Here is a 21,545-nt window from a genome sequence, read left to right as displayed (position 1 = left end):
TTTTATTTAAAATCTTATTTTAGCTTAAAGTGGAAAGGATGCTGTTCACAATCATAATAGAATAGTTTCTTTATAGATCGATTATAATTTATAAAGCATAACATTTTACAGTAGATGCTTCTCATTTAAGAGCACGGAATGAGTTTTAATCAGTAAAGGTACAAAAAACCTTTATAGTTCCTTTATAAAAGCATCAAGTTGTGGCAAAAGGATTACGTGAAATTAATCCGATATCATTTGTTTATACTGTTTATTTAAAAAATATTTAAACCTTATTATTGTAAGGTTTAAAGAAAATTGCTTAACTTATAACCTCTTGAATCAAAAATTAATTATTAAATTTATTGTATTTCTAAACAAACCTGTAAACAAAAAATTGCATTGTGTCGCATTTTGTTCATATATACTAAAATTATATTTTTTGCCATACTGGCCAGATAAAATCTTATTTTAAAATCTTCATTAAAAAACATAATGCTAAATGTATTCACTACAGATATACATATGCATACAAAATGAGTTGCAAATTAAGTACCTTCAAATTAAGAAGTTGCAATTAAGGAACACAGTCGAGATATATTTATCTTGTTATATTTTATATTTTCATGCAATACCGTATTTATTACAAACACATAACTTTTTTATGTTTTATTAACTTTTTACGTTTAATTAATTTTTGATTTCTTAATTTCTTGTAACTTTTATATTTATAAAAAAGGATTTCGCAAAGAAACACAAAAACGCTTAAACACAACATCACCAAATATAGAACCCAACAATAAAACAAATCCTCATTATCCAATGGTTCCTTGATTCTAGCTCTACTCAAATCCTCGAAAGATAACCTTCCTAAAGCCACCATATCATAGAATGTATTTTCGTGCCAGTATTCCATAATGCCACCAGCCTGTAAATAAAAAATCATCTCACTAAGAGGTTCCTTGTAATATGAATTCTCATTAACCGGTAAGCTCCAGAGTACAAAATTGGTATAAAATAATTTAGTTGATAGACGAAACAGACGATTCGAAAAATATTTTTGTTGTTCATTGAATAGTGGCCATACGGATGTATCTGTTGCATAGCCGAAATTAGTATCCAAAGTAAAACGATGAGTCTGAAATTCTGCGAATGTCTTAACAATAGTAAAAGCGGATTTGTATTTATCCCAAAACTCTTCACCTGTATAGTAAACAAGATGTGGTCGTTCATCTTCGGCTAACAGAATTTTTAAATTTCTATTAATTGTGTCTTCAAATGTTGCAATGGTTCTTTCTTTTGGTGGATTCGTGAGTAAATACACTAAACTCGCCTGATAACCAGTGCTTATATACAGGCCAGCAATAAAGAGCAGTAAATAAATTAATTTAGTATTAAAGCTGGGATGTGCTTCCATTTTGAAAGGCTGCCCTAGTAGGCCACGTAAAGTTGACGTATAACTTGCAAAATATATACGCAGAAAGGTTGATAAATTATAACTCAAGTTGTTATAGTCCTTACTAATGATAAGTAAGATTGATAGCAGCCAAAGTATAATTGTAATTGTTAGAGACAGTTCACCGCTAAAGACAAGAAGCAGTAACTCTGAACTTGCTAGAGGTTGCTCTACTGGCAACATAGTGTACCATCTGCAAATTTCTAGTGTATAAGGGTACTCGTGTATGTTATTCTCGCGCTGCGGTGATGACATGCTGGATGCTATATCAATAGTTTCATTTCGGGCTGCTTGACGCAGTTCAGTCAAAAATATGACTCGGTCATTGGAAATATTAAAAGGAAATTGTAATTTGCAATTATAGTAAGCGGAAAAGACTTGCATAAATTTGCCAACATATCCGCCCATTTGCTGTTGTCCTTTGGCATCTGTGTAAAGCATAGTTCTTGGTTCCATTTGATCTGTTAGTGTATAGACAACTTTGCCGAGCATATTACGCCAACGGTTTGGAAAGTAACTTGAAATGCTGTGCGTAATTTTTATTTCCAATTGAAAATGCGGGAATGGTGAATAGCTGTGATAGATGTGAGTCAAGTAAAAATCCTGGTGAAGTACCATAATATTGATCATTTTATATTTATGGCATAATTTGAAAAACTCTGTAAGAGATGTCAACATATTTTGCTCGTATATCATATTGATTAGTAGCACAATACGCGTTTGTCGTATATGTTGTAAATTTTTAGCCAATTTATCTAGAAGTTCTTTGTCACACGTAAGAGTTGTGCTTGCAACTACCAGTATTTCGCTATTGTAGTAGTGCTTCAGGTAGGTTGACAGTGTAGTGTTTGAAGTTATAAGAGGTTTCGAAATATTCTTTTGTACTTCCTCAAAAAGACAGTCGCTGGGACTTTTATGGTGGATATAGATATGCTGATACGATTTTTCTGTTTCAATTCTTTTGAGTATATTCGAAAATGCTGCATCGAATTCAGTTCGTACTGTTGGTAGTGATATATTTCCCACAACAGTAAGAACCAGTGCACTGAGAATAAAAATATTCCAACAAAACAACATGATTTTCATTTGAAATAAAGTAACTTTTTTAAATCTTGTGAATTACTTCTGTTTAAGGTTTCCTTACTTCGTTAACTGAATTGTTAGAGTGACTTTTAATTACTTCTTACCTAACATTATTTCTAAGTACTATTAATTAAAATACTTTGTCAAATAACAAATATTTCCTTAGACCTTATAATGCAAATGAGAACAATACTTGCCATTGCAATAGTTTAACTTATGCTGTCATCGAAGATGATAACATTGTATATACCAAATGTATGGGTAGGAAAATAAGTACTATGTAGTTCCTAGATAACTAAAATGACCGTAAACTATTATGTACATTAAACATAAAAAATTTATTTCCTCTTTATTAATCAATCAATCCATATTTTATATAGAGTCAACAAAGTGGCTTGTAGTCTAATATCACTAAAACTCAATACTTTAATAAGAATATTTTCATATAAAAAATTATGTATTTGTTACATAATGTAAGCATTTTATGATTATATCTCCTTAATCAATTAATTAGTAGAAATATTAATGTTAAAACCTTAATCTTAAACATAAATTCAATAGAAGAATTGTTTTGTGCAAGTTATATGCAGAAGGTTTACAAATAATTACAGTAACTAAAAACTATTATAGGTTGAACATATTACGTTGTCATATCCACACTTTTAAGGCACGAAAACACTATTTTATGTAAATATTGATATTATTTAAATTTACTACATACAATGTGTACTTTCTTATTTACCTCAACAAATGACATCATAATTCCAACAAAAAAAAAGAAATTAACGAAAAAACGAATATTTTTTCTTAATATAATGGATGGAAAATATATAGTAAAATTTATTAGAAGTATTCTAGCTGATCTTACTTTAAACGGGCAGTGAATTGCTTTTCATGATTAAAGACTTTTTCAAGTCGAAATTCTAGCTTGTCTAGATAATGCTTATGCTTGTAGTTGTTATTACTAAAATGACAAGTATTTCCTATATCTATAAATTACGCATTTAAAAGAGAGCAATTAAATTTTCATTGGTTTTTCATATGAAGATAAATCAGTGAGAACTCTGATAAGTTCTAAAAGCTAGCATATTTGATCTTCCTTGACCAAACAAACGTTTTTGACAAAGTCAGTTTATATCTTAAAAGAACACTGTTAAGACAAAAGGATGTTATTATATTTATATTCCTTTTAAGAAGCTTAAGAATCATATCGCTTCATAATACATATAGTATTTGATCATACACAATGTAAGACAATCTCAACCATATTTTCGTTGTTTTTAATTTAGTACTTAGGTTTCTGTTGGTTAGCCACAACTTACCTTTACAAATTCGGCTTGATACTTAAAAATGATTTGTTTTATCCATTTTAAATATAATGTGATAAAATAATTTTAGATGTAGCTAATTTAATCATAAGCACTTTTGTTGGGTAATAAACAGGACTAATTAATGAGTAAAGACGAAAAAGTTCAAAGCTATTTATTGGATAATATAACTGAGTCCATTGATGGTAAAATTAGTAACATAAGGTGTTAAAAAAGAGAACCCAAGTGATGGCTTGAGTTGGATATCAACCAAACGCCATCAGCAACACAATTTGAAATTAATCAATTATTTTTTATAATTTCAATTGAAATATTCTAAAATTAATGAATTATGTTGCTAACATAAGCATAACATCTCTCCTGCAATTAAACCGAATTTGTTGTACGCTTTATAAAGAGGTCGAAGAGGTACACTTTATAATAGTGTCTAAATTGGGACGAAGGCGAAGAATATAATCAATATGCAAAGACTATTCTCGCCTTTTTGGGGTTTATATCGTAATAAACAGACTACATTAACACGTACTATATTATACCATACTAAAATACATAACTGAACAAAATTATTTTGATTGAGATATTTTATTTTAATTGAATTGTTTAAACAAATCTTAAATGATTGTGTTCTTTCGACCCAATTATTCTCTCATTGTGTAGTGTAATCAGTGAACAGCAATGATTTGAAAGGGAACAAAGAAGCGTAGCAGTTGCTAATTTAGACTTTTTAGCTAATTATATTACCATTCTGAGAAGACAACAAAAAAGTATTCACAAAATATATTAACAATGAAATCTAAAGTCACGTCATTATGAACTTTAGCTTACGGAACAAAAATATACAAAAAACGAAAAAAAAAATGGAATAAATGAAAGTAGTTTTTGGTTGCTTTCATATTCATTTCTTTAAGAGGAATTAAGAATAATACAAAATGGTAAATAATTACCAACGCGTGACATTCGCAAAAGTAAATTATTTCCTTGTCTTCTAATAAGAATCTGCGATTTGTGTAACCGAAATACTTTAGCTTTATTGCGCTTGTTACAGACGTTTAGCTGCTTACAAGCCAAGTCAGACTAACCCAGCTTAGCTCAGTAACCAGACAGACGGGCTTATTATAATTTTCTGGGCCAGATATTTCTAGTTTTTTGTTTCAATAAAAAAGCCAAAAATATTAAATATTAAAAAAATTATGAGAAAATATAAGAAAATATCTTGATTACTTGAATTACCCTTTTTGTTGTTGGTTTTGTGTGCAAGTAATTAAACTTGGCTGTCTCATATTTTATATTTTTGTAATTTTGCTCTTGTTGTGGTTTATTTCCCTAGATTTGGAGTTGACACAGAAACCTAAAATTAGTAAAATACATTAATTTGGTTACAAATGTGTCTTCAAAAACAACATTTTCTTGTATTCAAGAATATAAGCCAGTTGTGTGAATTTAACTTTGATTTCAAAATATATATTCTGGAAAAATTAATTGAATAGAAAGGATGTAATGAATAGTATACGTTTTTGTGATTTGTTCAAATGCTGTAACTTATATTATAAACATTAGATACACATTTTCTACGCTATTTTTGCAAGCTTGAAAAACCCATAAATTTAATGTGTGAAAAAACAATATAATAGATTTTAAGTATCAAATTTATGAAATATAAAACATTACTGTCCTTAGACTATTTTTAAATGAAGGTCACGAAATCAGCCCAAGCCCAACTTATGTACCATGATATTAATACAGAAATCATAATTTTTAAAAACTTATGTACGTAATTGACAGTTCAAATAAGTTTGAATTAATTGTCTAATTCTAGTATAAAACTTATACTAACTTAAAAGGAACTGGAATAACATGTACAAATTCAAAATAATAAAAAGGTCTGATATAAAATTTGTTCCCACACCTCGCTCAACGTTCCGAAAAAGTTGGCCGTAAAGCGAAAAGTCGTTTAACGAATCAATTATTTTTATACAAATCCAAACAAATTGAACAAAATCAGTTCTTACTTTTTAAAATATAATGTATAAACGGTTTAGTTCATTGATTTTTTTATTTGCTATTAAAATGCGTACTTAAAAAGAAAATAACATAACATACAGAAATAAAAAAATGAACACAATAAAAAATAAAAATTAAATTAAAATTATAAATAGTTTGAAAGCTATTTTCAGATAAGATAAGAATGAACGGGGTACTAGCTTCCACTTGAGCAGAGCACGGCAACCATTGATCTTTGTGCTACAACAGACCCTAACCGAACAGAAGACATTCCACCTTCCGAATGAAGGCTAAAATGTCGGCCGTTGAGGACCTCCTAATGTCGTAAGGTGACAGCCGTTACCGACTCAGTGACCTCCTCTTGGCCCAGATCAAAGCTGGGCAGTCACATAGAATGTGGCTGTTTGTCTCCTCTGCTTTTAAGAAGAGTCTACACTGTATCTCGTCGGACAGACCCATTTTGTTGAGGTGGTAACTTAGAAGAAGGATATCTTATTATAACTATAGGGGTGAACCAGCTTTTTAGCCTGTCGGTTACGTCGACTGTCGCGCCAGGTGCGGCTTCTCTCTGCTGATATCCAATTATTGATTAGAGACCTAGTTATAGACCAACTTAATACACAATAAGGTTTTGGTCCACAGATTTGAGTGGCAGATCCTGCCCGTGCAAGACTGTCGGCAGACTCATTACCATTGATTCCTGTGTGACCAGGCACCCAGCACAGCGTCACTTTATTATTGCTTGCCAGCTGCTGCAGTGTGTCATAACAGTCTACTAGAAGCTTTGAGAAAAACTTCCAGGAGCATAATGCTTTGATTGCTGCTTGACTATCTGAATAAATACAGATTCTGACGCCTTTCAACCCATTGCTAATGTTGATACGAGCGCAGACTTCAATATCGTGAACCTCTGCTTGGAAGACAGTGGGCCACATACACAGCGCGAGCGAGATTCTGGTGTTAGGACCAAATACTTCAGCACCAACTTTCTCTTTCGTTTTTAAACCATCACTGTACAATCTTATCACTTTTGGTTCGCATCCGGAAGTGCCATTTTCCCAGTCCAATTGATCGGGAATGAGGACTTCGAATTTCCTACCAAAGTGAAGTTCCATATTCATACGATCTGGCAGATAAAGTTTTGACTGTCGAGACTTCTATACATGTTGATAACAGGGTGTAGCCTGGCTGCACTCATAGCTGCTGTTTTTTTAATGAAGAGATGCAGAGGAGTTGAAAGCTATTTTAATCTAATAAATGCTACCGTCCTCAATTTTCATTGTTATTATTTGACTTCACTTAAGAAAACTTTATCTGCTCCGGCTTTTGCAGACTGACTTTACTTAATTCAGTCTGAATTTACTTCTTGAGATAAAGAAGAACGTAGCGATACTTTATCTTCGTTTTTCATTCTTCTTCTTTTAAAGAAGAACGTTTAATTTGTCTCGAAATAAGAAAGCACAATTGTCAAAGTTTTTGCTTTTAGATGCCTGGATATAGCAGACTCTGGCTCCTCATCAAGTAATTATTCGGTTACTAACTGGATCGACTCCTCGTTTGAAACAGGTTCATTCATTTCAATCACCTTCTTCTAAATCGTCAGAATCATGATGTTTTTTCAGAATTCAGTAAGATAATTAACTTCAGACCCACTAGTTTTTATAAATTCTGCCTATCTTTGTTATCAAACATCATATAAATTTGTAATTTGTCTTTGCACCATCATATATAAATTAGTAAGTTGACTTTGCAAATTTGCAGTTTAGAGATTAAGACTGACAAGATACACAAGATATTTGTCACAGATGACATCATGATGAAGCCTCATGAAACCCAACTTAAAGCTTAGCAATTGCGAATAATGTATAAATATTACTCTTTATTATGTTCTCTTACACTAATAAAATTTGATAGACTATGTGCATTACTACTCGTATAGCCATTGCTATTAAACTATCACACATTACGGCAAATTCATAATTTTGTTTATAAATTATATATTTATATATGCAACTTAAAAAAATAATTTATTAGTTGTTTCATAAAATAAAGTCCTATTTCTCCTTTCTTTATAGTTTCTTTATAGTTGAACTGACCGCAAGTCTACTATTCAATTTTATTATAATAATTAATATAAAAATAGCTAAATCCGCATTCAATTTTATTATTGGAATGAAAGTAATAAATATCAGTTAATGTTCATCTTACCACTTTATAATCTCCTCATCAAACCCATCAATCTATCTATGAATTTCAATGCAACACGATCATATAATAATATTTCTTGTTGTTTGAATTCTTCAATTCCATTTTTTAACTTTTTCTCTTTATTTGTTTTTCCATTTCAATTTATTTCTCCGCCATTTTTATAATTATTTTTGCCATCCTATGCATTTCTATTCTTCAGCATAATATATTTATCTTAGCTATTTATTTATATTTCCTTTTAATATATTTTTTAATTATATATGTGTGTATGTTTTTATCTATACACACTTTTCTGTTCTCCACTTCTTCGCCGCACAGGCGATATTTTGTCCGAAGTAGGTCGATCAGTAAGTGGGGCTACAAATAGTGTGAATGTGTGTGTTTATGCGAACATAACAACACACATTTAAATAATCATTTTAATGATAATCATGATTGCTGTTGTAGCCGATTATGTTGTTGCTTTATTTAATTATGATTAACGCTGCAATGACGTTGATTTGCTCAGCAGATTAATACATCTTAGCTTTACTTATTATTAAGCCTTTTACCCAATTGGTAAGAGTGGATTAAATGTCCTCTGCTGCGGTTTGCGCATTTCTATGAGATTGTACTCTTGTGCAAAATTTATTTTTGTTTTGTGATGTGATAAATATTCTTTTGCTGTTCGGTTGCTATTGTGATTTGTTGTAATTATCATATACTTCCTTTAACTCATAGGCACATTCATCTTCCACGTATTACTTGACGGCATTTGCGACAGTAAAAGCAACGCAAATTAAGATTATTAATTATAATTATCATCTTGTTGAAGATATAATTACAGATCATTTATTTTGATATATAATTTTAACATATTTTTTAGCACTACTGTTAATTTCTTGATATAAATATGATATGTAACTGTAATTAATATTAGCGAAAAATATTTCGTGCCCATCAATTTTAATTTAAACCTAAACCAGTTACGTTAATACCCAAATTATAAGTAAAAGATACATTTTTGTAAGGTAGCAATTTTTAAATAGTTTTGAATATGAAGCTCAGCGAAACATCTGAATATGTAAGAGTATACTTTAAGACCTACATTCTAAATATCGACCTTTGTCTCAAAATTACAATATTTGCTTCACAACTTGTGATTAATAAAGCAATGGATGAGCTTTTTTCCACAAACTGAAGCACATCTTCACATCTACAGTTAGTGAAAATCTACTGATAATGGGTTCATTTCAACTTCAGTAGAATTATTGTGCAAGAAAGTATCACAATGTCCGCAAAATTAAATTTTTACCAGGAACTTAAAAGAAAAAGGAGAAACAAAAATAGGTGCAGAAAATATGAGTCTAGGAAAAAAATATACAATACAAAACACAAAGAAAAATATATGATATGAATGAAATAAAAGACATTCACTTGAAGAGTGGCTACATCCCATAATTCTTGTATTATACTTAAATAATAATCCTAGGTATTAGCATAAAACAAGCATAAAACATCTTTTAAAATGTTCTGGACTGATTCAAATACAATGCTAATAGTTACAGCGAGTTCTCTAATTGTCAATAAATGATTTTTGAGCTCCAAATCTTTAATATTCGTATTATTCATTAGTTGACGTTCACGGCTATGCATTTCTACCATCTCTGAATTATTAATATCCCTTAGCATAGCCGGCATAGCTTGATCACAGAACGCCTTTTGCAACATTCTCAACATTTTTCCACAAGAAACTTTTTTATGCAAACCTTATGTTACTTTTTTGTCCAACAAGATCAGATATTGTAAAAATCGTTATATTAACTATTAGTTAATATAAATGCAAATATTGATATAAAGATTTTGTTGTTATTCGTATATGTTACTTAGAGACTGTATTTCACAATAATAGTAAGATTCGCAATAGGTTTGTATAGTATACGTAATATATAAGTATTCTTCATCAGTCGAATTAAGCTCGTTTTGTTTTTTCACAAATAAATATATTTTCAAACCTAATTTAAATTAAATAATTAATTACAATAATAAAATATATAAATAGAGAAAAGCTTTTATGTATACTAATCGAAATAGCCTTATTTTCCTTATTTAACTTATAAACTATTATATATAATAAAAATAAATAAATGTGCTAAGATACTTAATTGATTTTAAAATATACATATAGATAACGTCTTAAAGCTGCATACATATTAAGATATATATAACCCTGAGATAAGATGCAGTGAATTTTTAATGGAGATTTAAATTTTGTAAATCCCAAATAATTAATCTTTCTTTAGATATGTATGTATATTGAAGTACTATTATTTTAACTGTTATATTATTGGATTCTATATGGCACAGTTGTCCTAAGAAGAAATGTATTATTTAATCTGCTTTCCAAATTTACAAGCTATTTTCATTTAATTTATTTAAAAATGAGCATGATAAAATTTACATAATTAAACAAAGCATTCCGTGTTCTTCGAAATTGGTTACCTAAACCCTTTTTTCATTGTCAACAGTCATAAAGGATACATAATTGCATAATTGCGATTTATGACCACTTTTACGTGCCTGTTTATTTTTCGCTGACAAGCCCACGTTGACAATGAACGCAAAATTATCATGTGCACCATGTAACATTATTTTCCTAACGTTAAGTGTCAAGTCTAAGGAGTTATGTAAATCATGGTGGCACGACTACCTGCAGATACACTCACATCTCACATCTTACATATATAAATATATATATTTAAAGTTACCGTAGATGTATCTGTTGTTTCGTTTGAGTCTCAGTTCATATTTGCTTATTATTGGATATGCAGTCATTCCTCTTGCCTGATTTGTAACACTTTAATAAACCAATTCTGAAGGCATGCACACCTATAACATTATTTTCATTACTCCAAAGGAAAGAAGTCGTAACAAATATTCGTATGAATAGAATTTTTCTCAGTCAAATTTCTTAAATTATTTGAATGCCATAAATCAAAACAAATAATGTGTGATAATACAACAAAAAAGTATTAACAATTTCGAAAAGAGATACAGAGATTTATAAAATAATTTCATAGAGAATAGTTTAGTATCTTAACTCTATCTTTGACATTTGAAATACGTGTTACTTCCATTAAAGAAGCACGAAGATAATTGACGAAAGCATGCCATTTAATTTGAATTAGGAAATGAATCCATACTTCTAAAAATGTTTAAATATTTAAATTTTCTCATTTTTCTTTTATTGAGATCGACCTTGTCCTTGTAGTTTTATTGATTTTTAAAGTCATTAAAAGTTTTTTTGCAATTTTACATGAAAATTCAAGTTGTCTCAAATTTGGCAATTAGCATTATTCCTAATCACATCAGGCACGCTTCACATATGCCAAAAATGTGTGATGTTTTACAGAGAACATGAAGGACAGTGTTTAAGAACATGTGGTCTCAAATTGCATAACCATGTTTTTATGGCACGCGTATATATGTATTAACTAAGTATTAAAAAAAATTTTAAAATTAATCATGAGCAAAATATACTTAATGAATTATTTTTTTGATACTTAGAATGCAAGTACCATGCGGAGTTGACGGTATGGTTCAACTTTGTATCATGTAGTTTCCCTTATTGCAGAATGTCATCATATCGTCATAAATAAATATTAATAGAAAGATGAATGAAGTACATTTAGTCAAATATCGTTTATCGATATTTTTAAAAATACAGAATATCTTTTACAATTTGTTATTCTTAATTAAGAACTGTTCATTATGCGGTTCCACAATTTTTGCACCTTTCCGAAATGGTATGAAATTTTATATCATTCAAATCAGTACATGTAACAGTACTGGATCTATTTAAGATGGTTTTCAATAAGTTGTCGTAATGTGCAATAGCTGGGGGAAGCTTAACCATAATTTAACGAATGTTTTCAAAGCGCGTAGAGTTTGATAAATGTCCGCATAAACACAATTCTTTGCGTAACCCCACAAAAAAGTCTCGACTATAGAAAATTGTCATCTATTTAGTAATCCAAGCGACTGTCGTTATATTCGTTCATCGGTTTCGTCTTCTCGATAGCTAATACGTTAAAATCTTGAATTTTGTTCACAGAGAATTTGTTACTCCTAGAAAGACTGGCAACTATCTATCTATAGATAAATCAATGCCATCTCGTCGGTTATCGGTTATCTATATGAATATTGGATATATAAAATATTTTTTGTCTGTGCAACAAATCAAAAAGTATATGCCATTTTGATATGTAATCATGTCAGTAAATCAGAACAAAAGCCAACAGAGTCTGATAAATCTGTTACCATTTTAACAGTAAATTATTCTTCTGTACGTGTAATTATAGTAAGATTTGATCATCCACCACTTCCTGCGGTAAATCCATAAAAAATATTAATTTTTTTCACTGAAGCTTACTTAATGTAATCTAGCCATTGCCACGATAATTAAGGACATACAAAATTAGTTGGGAAATCTATTTTTCAACACGCTATTAAGCATTTCTTGTATATAAATCCTAAAACACATGTGTGATTCCAGTACAATCAGCTGTTGATGTTATTCAATATTTTCTCCTTTAAATAAGTTTTACACAATTTCTTTATAAAAAGTATTTTTTAGCAACCACAAGTGATAGCAAATACTGGAATTTTTTTAAGCTTCTATTAACGACAAAATTATAATATAAAATATCACTCTCGATATTAAGCAGTTTCGATAGCGTTACCAATTTATCATCGACCTCTTATTTCATTAATTCAACGAATGTCTATATATGTCTATAGTGCTGACATTAGTAATATTTTTAATGTAATACATTTGCATTATATCGTTATATCATCCGCTTGTTTGTTTTAATATTGCTGTGCATTCTGGGTAATGGATCCAGTAATTGGAATTATTTATGGGGTTTTTAATATTAATTTTTATTCTTTGTGCAACTTAAGTAAGAAAGTAAATCTCTCAAAGAACTCAAATAGTAAATCTCTATCTCTCTCTCTCTCTCTTATTCTTATCTCCCAATGGAGATTCCTTTTTATATCGTATTCGGTTATTTGAGTTCGCTTCTCTTAGTACTTCTTCAATTGTTCTTCTCCAAGTTTTAGCCGGCGCACCAGGTCAACGACTGCCTTGAGAATTTCATCTCAGAGCTTGACGTGCAATGTTTCCATTGGGTCTGCGTAGATTGTGGCCTATCCAGCGCCATTTACATCTTCTTATCTGCATAGCAGCAGATGATTGATTTGTAACGGCCCATAGGTTGGTGTTTGTGATGCGATTGGACTACCATATTTTTAATATTTGTCGTAAACATTTGTTCACGAAAGTTTGTATTTTTGTATCAATTTCTCTTGTACTTTTCCCGGTCTCACAGGCATAGAATAGCACAGACTTTACATTGGACTTGTAAATACGAATTTTTGTGCGGGTGGAGATTTTGTTAGAGCGCTGGCGAACAACTGGCGAAGAGTTTGAGCTGTATCCTCCCGCCATTACTTTTGTCTTGTTGCTATTAATCTCTAGGTCGGCAACTGCTACATTTATCCTAAGTGATCCATATTTTCTTGTAAGTCTCTGATGTTATGGCTGAATAGACAAACATCGTCTGCGTATTCCACGTCTTCCAATTGCATGAATGGGTTCCACTGTATACCTTTGTTGCCTTTCAAGGACGCTCGCATCACTTCATCCACCACTAGCATAAATAGAGTGGTGATAATATGCACCCTTGTCTTACAACTGTGGCTACTTCAAATGTGTTCGATAACAACCCGTTGTGCAATACTCGACATTTGAATCCAGCATACATTGCTTTAATAACATTTATTATTTTGGTTAAAACTTGTCGTTTCTCTAAAATATTCCAAAGTAATCATCTGTTGACATTATCAAACGCCTTTTTGAAGTCAATAAAGGCTGCGTATACTGATGTCCAGAACTCGTTACATTACCCGAACATAATGCGGACTGTGTTGATTAGATCGACGCATGATCGGTTTTCCTAAAGTCCGAACTGATTATCACGCAACGTTTTGTTCATTTCTTCTGAAATGCGTGATAGAATATTACGGCTCAATATCTTACTTGGAATAGGAAGCAAGGTTATGGGTCTATAGTTATTGCAGTCTTTGGTGTCTCCCTTTTTGGGGATTTATACTAAGGTACCTTCATTCCACAAACTGGATAAGAATTCCTCGTTCAAGATTTTTTGAATAAGTGGAAGCCATCTTGTGGCTGTCTGGTCTATGTCGCACTGCAGTAATTCAGTACAGATGTTATCATTTCCAGGTGACTTGCCACGTTTGACTCTTTATAGCATTGATTACATCGGTTTTTGTTGGTGTAGAATGATTTATTCCAAATAGAGTAATATTAGATTCAGGTGATATTTGCTGATCTGTACAAGGCTGTAGTCCTAACGGATTATTCAATGTTTCGGTAAAATGCTCAACCCATAGGGTCAGTTGTTCTTCTGCTGATGTCAATAGTCTTCCATCTCGAGCCGCAATGGGACTATTTGTATATGTGGACTTGCCCGTTAAGAGTCGCGATATTTCAAAAACCGTTTTCATATCTCCAATTGCCGCTGCAGTTTCTGCTAATCTGCTTGTTCCTCGACCCATAACCTTTTATCCTTACTAGCTGATTTCTGTATTTGTTTTGATAGTTCACTATATTCTTTTCGAGAAGGATTATTTTGATTTAAAAGTCTGATTTTTATTATTTTGCGTTGACTTATTAATCCCCATGTCTTCTGCGACATCCATGGCTTGTTATTAGTTTTCTTAAATCCTAGTAGCTGCGTGCTCACCTCATTATATGCGTTTGTTATTCGTTTTGCTATTTCGTCAACGCTGTTCGTATTAGCATTTAAGATATCTGTTTCTATCTGTTACAAATAGTAGATACTGGCTCTCTAAAAGTGTGCCTATTACTTAATATCCTAAAATAATATCGTATATATATATATTCAGAGAGATTTTTATTTTTCCTATTAGTATTATCGGTTTCGAAATAACTATAGGCGGAATATTAGGTAGGATACTTAGGCGTAACCCCTAAAAGCTTACCAGATTTAAGCAATTTCCTCTACTGATATTTGAACTACGAATATCGAATTATTTTTTTAATTAGGATCTGCTATAGTTTAAGATAATAAAATTAAGAACTCAGCTTAGTGTTGCATTACATCTTAAACTTGCATTAAAATTTTAATACATTTTCTACATATATGTATATCTCAATATGTTACTAATCATAAACGGAACTTTATTCATTTAAATAATTATAGCTTTGGTAATCCATCTTAGAAAATATTAAATATTTTTGGAAAAGTATTATCATCTTTGGCACGTGCCTTACGGTTCATGTCTTTTGTGTTTGATATAATTTCCGTTTTTATCTCAAAGATTTTACTACCTGCGCATGTAAGCATTTTATGTTGTCATCTTTAACGATTATAGTTTTACAATTTAATTGAACACGTAGACTCAATCGCAGACGCATCTTACTGACACATAGTTCATTCACATTTCAGTTAGAAAATATTAAATTAATAATATTGTAATAATCAAATGAGATTTGCGGTTAATAGCATATCACTTTGTTAGTGCGTAGATATAAAAACTGTCAACATGGAAGCGTATTCAAGTAACGACCATATTTATAACGTTTTTTAAATTTTTATTAACTTTTGCTCAAAATACCATCAAATATCTTTAAATGACAAGTAAAAATATTTTACGTACGCATCAGCTTTAATTATAAAATAAAAGTCAAATAAGCATAAAATATAATTTTCTTTACTGGTCTACATTTTTAAAGTCTTTTTCTCTCTAATATTGGTATTGTATCTTTATATCATATGTACATATGTTATACACAATATCTGTGGTAAAGAATCACGTGCAATTAAATTTAATTTATACTTTTTGTTGCAGATAGAGCAACAGTAGTTAATGGCATGGCAATCATTTATGAGAAATTTTACAATTTTAAAGTTTAATTGCTGCTACTGTGGTTTATTGTGTCGCTTCAATATCTTTTACTATTAGTGTTATTATTATTGTTTTTCTAACTGAACATCCGAACATACGAATGTAGTTAACTTCAGTTCATAGATACATCTGAATTCTCTACGCACTGCCGCCGTATAGAAAAAGAATTGGTTTTTAGTTACAGCAATACAGCAATTGTATCTAACAAACAATCCGCTTAATTGTATCGAATTTTTGTATCAATTGAACCATAACGAATGTCACGTAAAAATTATTTTCAACAAAACCTCTATAAGATGTTACAATCAACAAATATGGCATCTTTGAGATATGTTACCAAAATAGTAACGTATAATTAAAGAAAAAATACATTTCCAACAAATTTACAAGTGAATCATTGTTAATAATTTTTTTAATAATTTTACAAATTTCTATTGTTAAAAATCAATTCTTTTAGTGGAACAAATTTCTCAAAATACCTAACTAAACGAGTCTGTATACACTTGATAACTACCGCGTATATGTCGAAGAAGTTATATTTCGCAATTTGAAGAATAAGGTGCAAATCCATAATCTCTACATATTATTACTCTACAAATAATGCTAGAGGAATATGCAAAAAAGTTATCGAATCACTCTACGTTAAATATATATGTAAACTGAAACTTAATACTCCACTCTCCTAAGACTGGTGGGCTCATTTGTTCTTTGGGTTTAATTGAAAACATTTGGTACAAATTCAATAATCAAAACTGAAGGTGCACATGATAGGGCTTCATGGACTACATTGGGTACTTTTCCTATGCGCAATATATCTGCTATGCTTCAAAAAACTTAAACAAATATCTCACCAATCCTGTTTTGCCGTTTAAATAGAAATAGAAATTTTATTCAGCAAATATTATGAGACCGATGCCAATTAACACATGCTATCCGTTAATAGAAATAGATTTTACGCACACCTAAATAACATTTCCCAAGAATCATGTATTTAGGTATGAAACTGAGACACAATAAGAATTTAGGTCGCAATGATATATTCCTTCTATAAAAATAATTCAAGACGAATCTACAAAGAACCAGAGAATGATAAGCCTTAGAAACTATCTAAAAGTTTATTGGTGATAAATGGAATGTTTTGAAATGGTGAAAACCCTTGACTAAAAAAATATATATATATATGCCATGAGTTTCGAATCAAATTGAATTTCCTCGACCTTGGAACCTTTGCTTGACTTAGATGTGATTTTTAATAACTAATTAGGATGCAGTAAAGAAATAGATATGTTAGAGCTAAATTAGGACACTCTATTAGAAATATCACAACCAAAATCGCCTATAGCAATATTCTGCCTGAAATGATTTTAATAAGAAAAACAAAAACTTTTATAGAAATTCCAACAGTGTACTTTAGGTTACATCACTTTTTGAAACTTATCGATTTTGTGAGGAATACAATGAGATCGCAAAACTAATGTTACGGCCTTTAACGGCACTTATACATAAACGAAAAAAATACTTAGGTGGGTATCTTAGATGAAAATGCAAAACTAAAGTAGGTTCTACAATTTACCGAAGAAATTTAACTCAATGAATTATTCTAAATCCATAAATAAGGCACAATAGATCTCTAGGTCAAACTTCAAAATCCTATATTTTATTAAAAACTATAATTAAATTTATTAATAAAAATTTTGAAATTAATTAATTTTCATGTGATATTTTTAACAATATTTTAACAATTGATTTTTAATTTATGCAAGAACAGATTTCAGTTCAACATACAAATAAGATTAGTTGTTATGTATCTCGTAAAAAAATATTTACATCTCGAAGTTGTTTGGACAATAAAACAAAAGCCTTTCTTTTGTTTTCTTTTCTTTTCCTCATTTACTCGTTTCTTTATTTCTATCTTGAATTTAATTTTTATTTTTATAAATAATTTCGCATTCATTCAAAACACGACAAAGTAAAAACTTCAAAAAGTCGGTCATGAAATCGCAAGTGACCCACTTATAACTTTTACAAGCCAACAAAGCGACCGTAAGACTTTCTGTCTGTCTCTCTATCTAACAAACAGTCAGATTTGTGTAAGTGTTGGCCATACACATAAGACGTTTACTTTACGAGTAGAACAGCAAATATTGTAATAAGGCGGTTTAATACGTGTGGCGAAGAAACAAAATGAAAAACAAAAGACTTAAGCAACAAACTGGCGACTCAACTCTATCGATTGGAACAATCAATCTTAACATTGACCAAGAGTCACATAACTAAAAAATCTTGACAACAATATATATGGCAAGTATATCTCAGAGACAGTTAGTCTGTGAGACAGACAGAAAGTCGAAGAACGTACAAATTTACTTATAAGGAGGACAAAGTAGTTGGCAAAACTAACACTGAAGTCATGAAAGTAACACATGACTGAATTCTTCTTGAAATGCGGCAGTAAAAAATCTTGTAATAAAATGAAAAATAAATAAAAATAAATAAAATCTGACACGCATGCGTGCATGTGTCATAAGGAAGTTAGTCAGTCTTCAGACACAAGTGCAGCACTCTCCCGAAACGAAGCTTTTTTCTTCATATTTGCTATTTATTTGAAATTAGTTTTATGTTGCACTTGTTTCCCTCTTCCTTTCCCATTTTTTGCAAAATGAAGTTGGTTTTCGATATAATAGCATCAGGTAGAACTTACATTTATGACGAACGTGAACTTTGCGTAAAAGGTTTAAAACACCTGAGCAATTTGTTAAAGGCTTACATATTAGAAGAAGCATTAAATAGGAAAATTTGTTTACATTATAAAGCTATTAGATATGTTTAACATTGAAAACGTTTATCCAAAGTTTTTTAAAAAGTTTGGTCTCACCTTTATTCCTCGCTTTTACTTCTGACAGCTACAGATCTCCATATCTGTAGCTACAGATCTTTACCATATCTTTAGTTTTTGATTTTACAATATTAATCGTTTAAAACACATTAAAATTGTGAAAACATTTAACCAAAATGGTTATGGTCAAATTCTCTTCAGAAATTGGGCTTATTTTGCGTTCGATGGACATATAAACAAACAAAACTTTCGCATTTGAAGCAATGAAGCTCCATAAGTGGTTGTCTAAAGACCATTGGATCTACAAAAAGTCACTACATGGTATGACATTTTGTGAAGATGTGATAACTGTTTACACAAATAAGGTAAATATAAATAAATAAAATAAGGTATATAAATAAAGTAAATAAGATTAATTTTAAAGTATTCCAGTAAATCATTACAGATATTCTAGTTCTAATCGTGCTAGAAACAAAACTGATTCGAAAGAACAAACTGTATTGATAGGTTTTCCAGATCATAATCAACACTGAACATTAACCGAAATAAATTTAAGTTTAGCATTTAGATACTATATACCTAATAACCTAAAAATGGAATTTATTATATATTTATGTTTATTGTTTGTTTATTACGTGTAATTACAATTTTAGATAAAAAATTTTTCGCTCGACAATTCCTTTTCATTCGTTTTATATAGTGATACATTTATGATATAAAATGTACAATAAATCGGAGAGATCGCATTTACGTTTTTGATATGATTCAGACTATAACTTTTGTGTCTCCTAATGTTATCTATAATACGGAAAGTGATTTCTTAATACTCAATAAACAATATAACATTATTTTATTCTTTTTTATTATGTACATCTAACCAAGAAGGTAGAGATGTCTAAAATTCTAATTCAAATAAAGTCAATATCTGTGGTATTTTCAAAATAATGAGTCTTCTGACAATGCTTTAATCAACATGATATTTTATAAAATTGAATTCCTAGTAGCAAAACATGACTTTGATTTCAAAACGCCTTGCGTGATTTAGTTACACTCCAGAAGAAAACTAATAATAATATTTAAGAATTTTATTAGTGGTTCACCGGTTTATTTCAATAGCAAGACATGCACAAAAAATAAAAACTGTTATTCTGACTGCAACTGTATTATGACTCGCCTACTCTCCAGTAAGCCAGAAGTCAATAATTACTACTATCAGTCTGAAGACAGTCCTTCTATGTTCTTTATCAGCGTATATAAGCTGATATATTAGAAATTGTAAGACTTTTTCATCTAATGTCCGCTTTTTAAAGATATTTGATGTTATCAACTTCAATTGCCATATTTAGTAGCATAAAAACAGGTTTTGCAATAGCTTATCCTCATTTGCCTAATAGATCCTCATTTGCTATCAATCAGATTTTTCATTTTCCTCACTATTCCAATGTGTCCATGTTCAGTTAAGAGAAATATTGTATTCACTCGTTTCCTCAAGCTGATGAATGAATTCAGAGTACCAAATACAACCTGAGTATCCATTAGAATAGTCTTGTTGTATTTCAATATTTAATTTTACATGTCCACTCAATATGACCTTACACTACGGGAGCACCTGCAATTTAACAAATTCCTCAACATTATTTTAGTCACGGAATCCAGATTGAATTAAATATTCTAATATCCTGAATCTTGAATATCAATCCAAGAGTATTTTTTACGTCTTGTGGAGGCCAAAATTGGAATTTGCTTCTGATTAACGAGTCGAATAAGCGTTTGGAAAAACTTGTAAAAACTTGATTAAAAATGACCTAAAAATCTCTGTCTGAAATAAGTTGGGAGAATGGAATCGAAACAGTAAAAGTGATATTTTTGCTATTTGTTGATGTTATTGAATGCATGAATGACCAGATAAATAAAACTGATGATTCTAAAACTCTAACTGATTGCGAAACAGTACTGAATGAAATGCTGAGTTTCGAGTTTATTGTTGCAATATAAGTGTGGTACGAAATTTCAAAACAAATTAACATTTTAATTAAACCATGAACCAATGAAAGAGGCTTCGCAATTCTGATGTCACCGACATCCAAAGTTGCTCTATATCCGCCACTAGTAAGCAAAAAGTACTGTCGGAATGGTCTTGACCTTGTATTGCTAATAAACACGCATGACTATAGATTCATTATTTCTAACGGTTAGCTTCATTTGACCTTACTGCAATTTTGATAGGCGTTGTAGTAGCCCGTCTTACAGGCATAGTCCCTTTTGATGACTTTTGATGAATAACACTTAGTCCTAAAAATTCTAAAATTTTTAATTGGAATATATAAATACAGTACAGTTGCACAACTGTAACATTCGTTGATAACACGGCATTAGTCGTTGAAAATATAGCTTCTCGTATTAGTCGTTGAAATTATAGAAGAATCTACGGAAAGCTACAACAAGTTCTAAACTCTAAATTTCAGTTGGACTAAGCAATTACGTCTAAAATTCATGTCTAAACTGTACATATAGATTTAGATACGCCGTATTCAAACACTGCAAAATGTCACGGCATAACGCTAGGCACAAAATTATTTTGAAAAGAACACATAAGAATTAAAAGAAAATATCTAGATTATGTCAAAATATTTATTGGCTTATATAGAGAAAATTATTTCTC

At 30.5% G+C, this 21,545-nt stretch overlaps 1 protein-coding gene across 1 annotated transcript; it reads right to left on the bottom strand.

Annotated features, from left to right (window-relative positions):
- Positions 1 to 697: 697 nt before the first annotated feature.
- On the bottom strand, positions 698 to 14,673 carry LOC119675418 (the record flags this gene model as incomplete). Its single annotated transcript, XM_038086616.1, has 2 exons — positions 14,348 to 14,673; positions 698 to 2,480 (listed from the first exon to the last, which is right to left on the bottom strand). Coding segments are annotated over exons 1-2 (2,109 nt in total), but the record flags the coding sequence as incomplete, so codon positions are not given.
- Between the last annotated feature and the right edge of the window lie 6,872 nt (positions 14,674 to 21,545).

Source organism: Teleopsis dalmanni, chromosome 2, assembly GCF_002237135.1.
Source record: "Teleopsis dalmanni isolate 2A chromosome 2, ASM223713v2, whole genome shotgun sequence".
In the NCBI taxonomy this organism is placed as follows: domain Eukaryota; kingdom Metazoa; phylum Arthropoda; class Insecta; order Diptera; family Diopsidae; genus Teleopsis; species Teleopsis dalmanni.
This window is presented reverse-complemented; position numbering and strand designations above follow the sequence as displayed.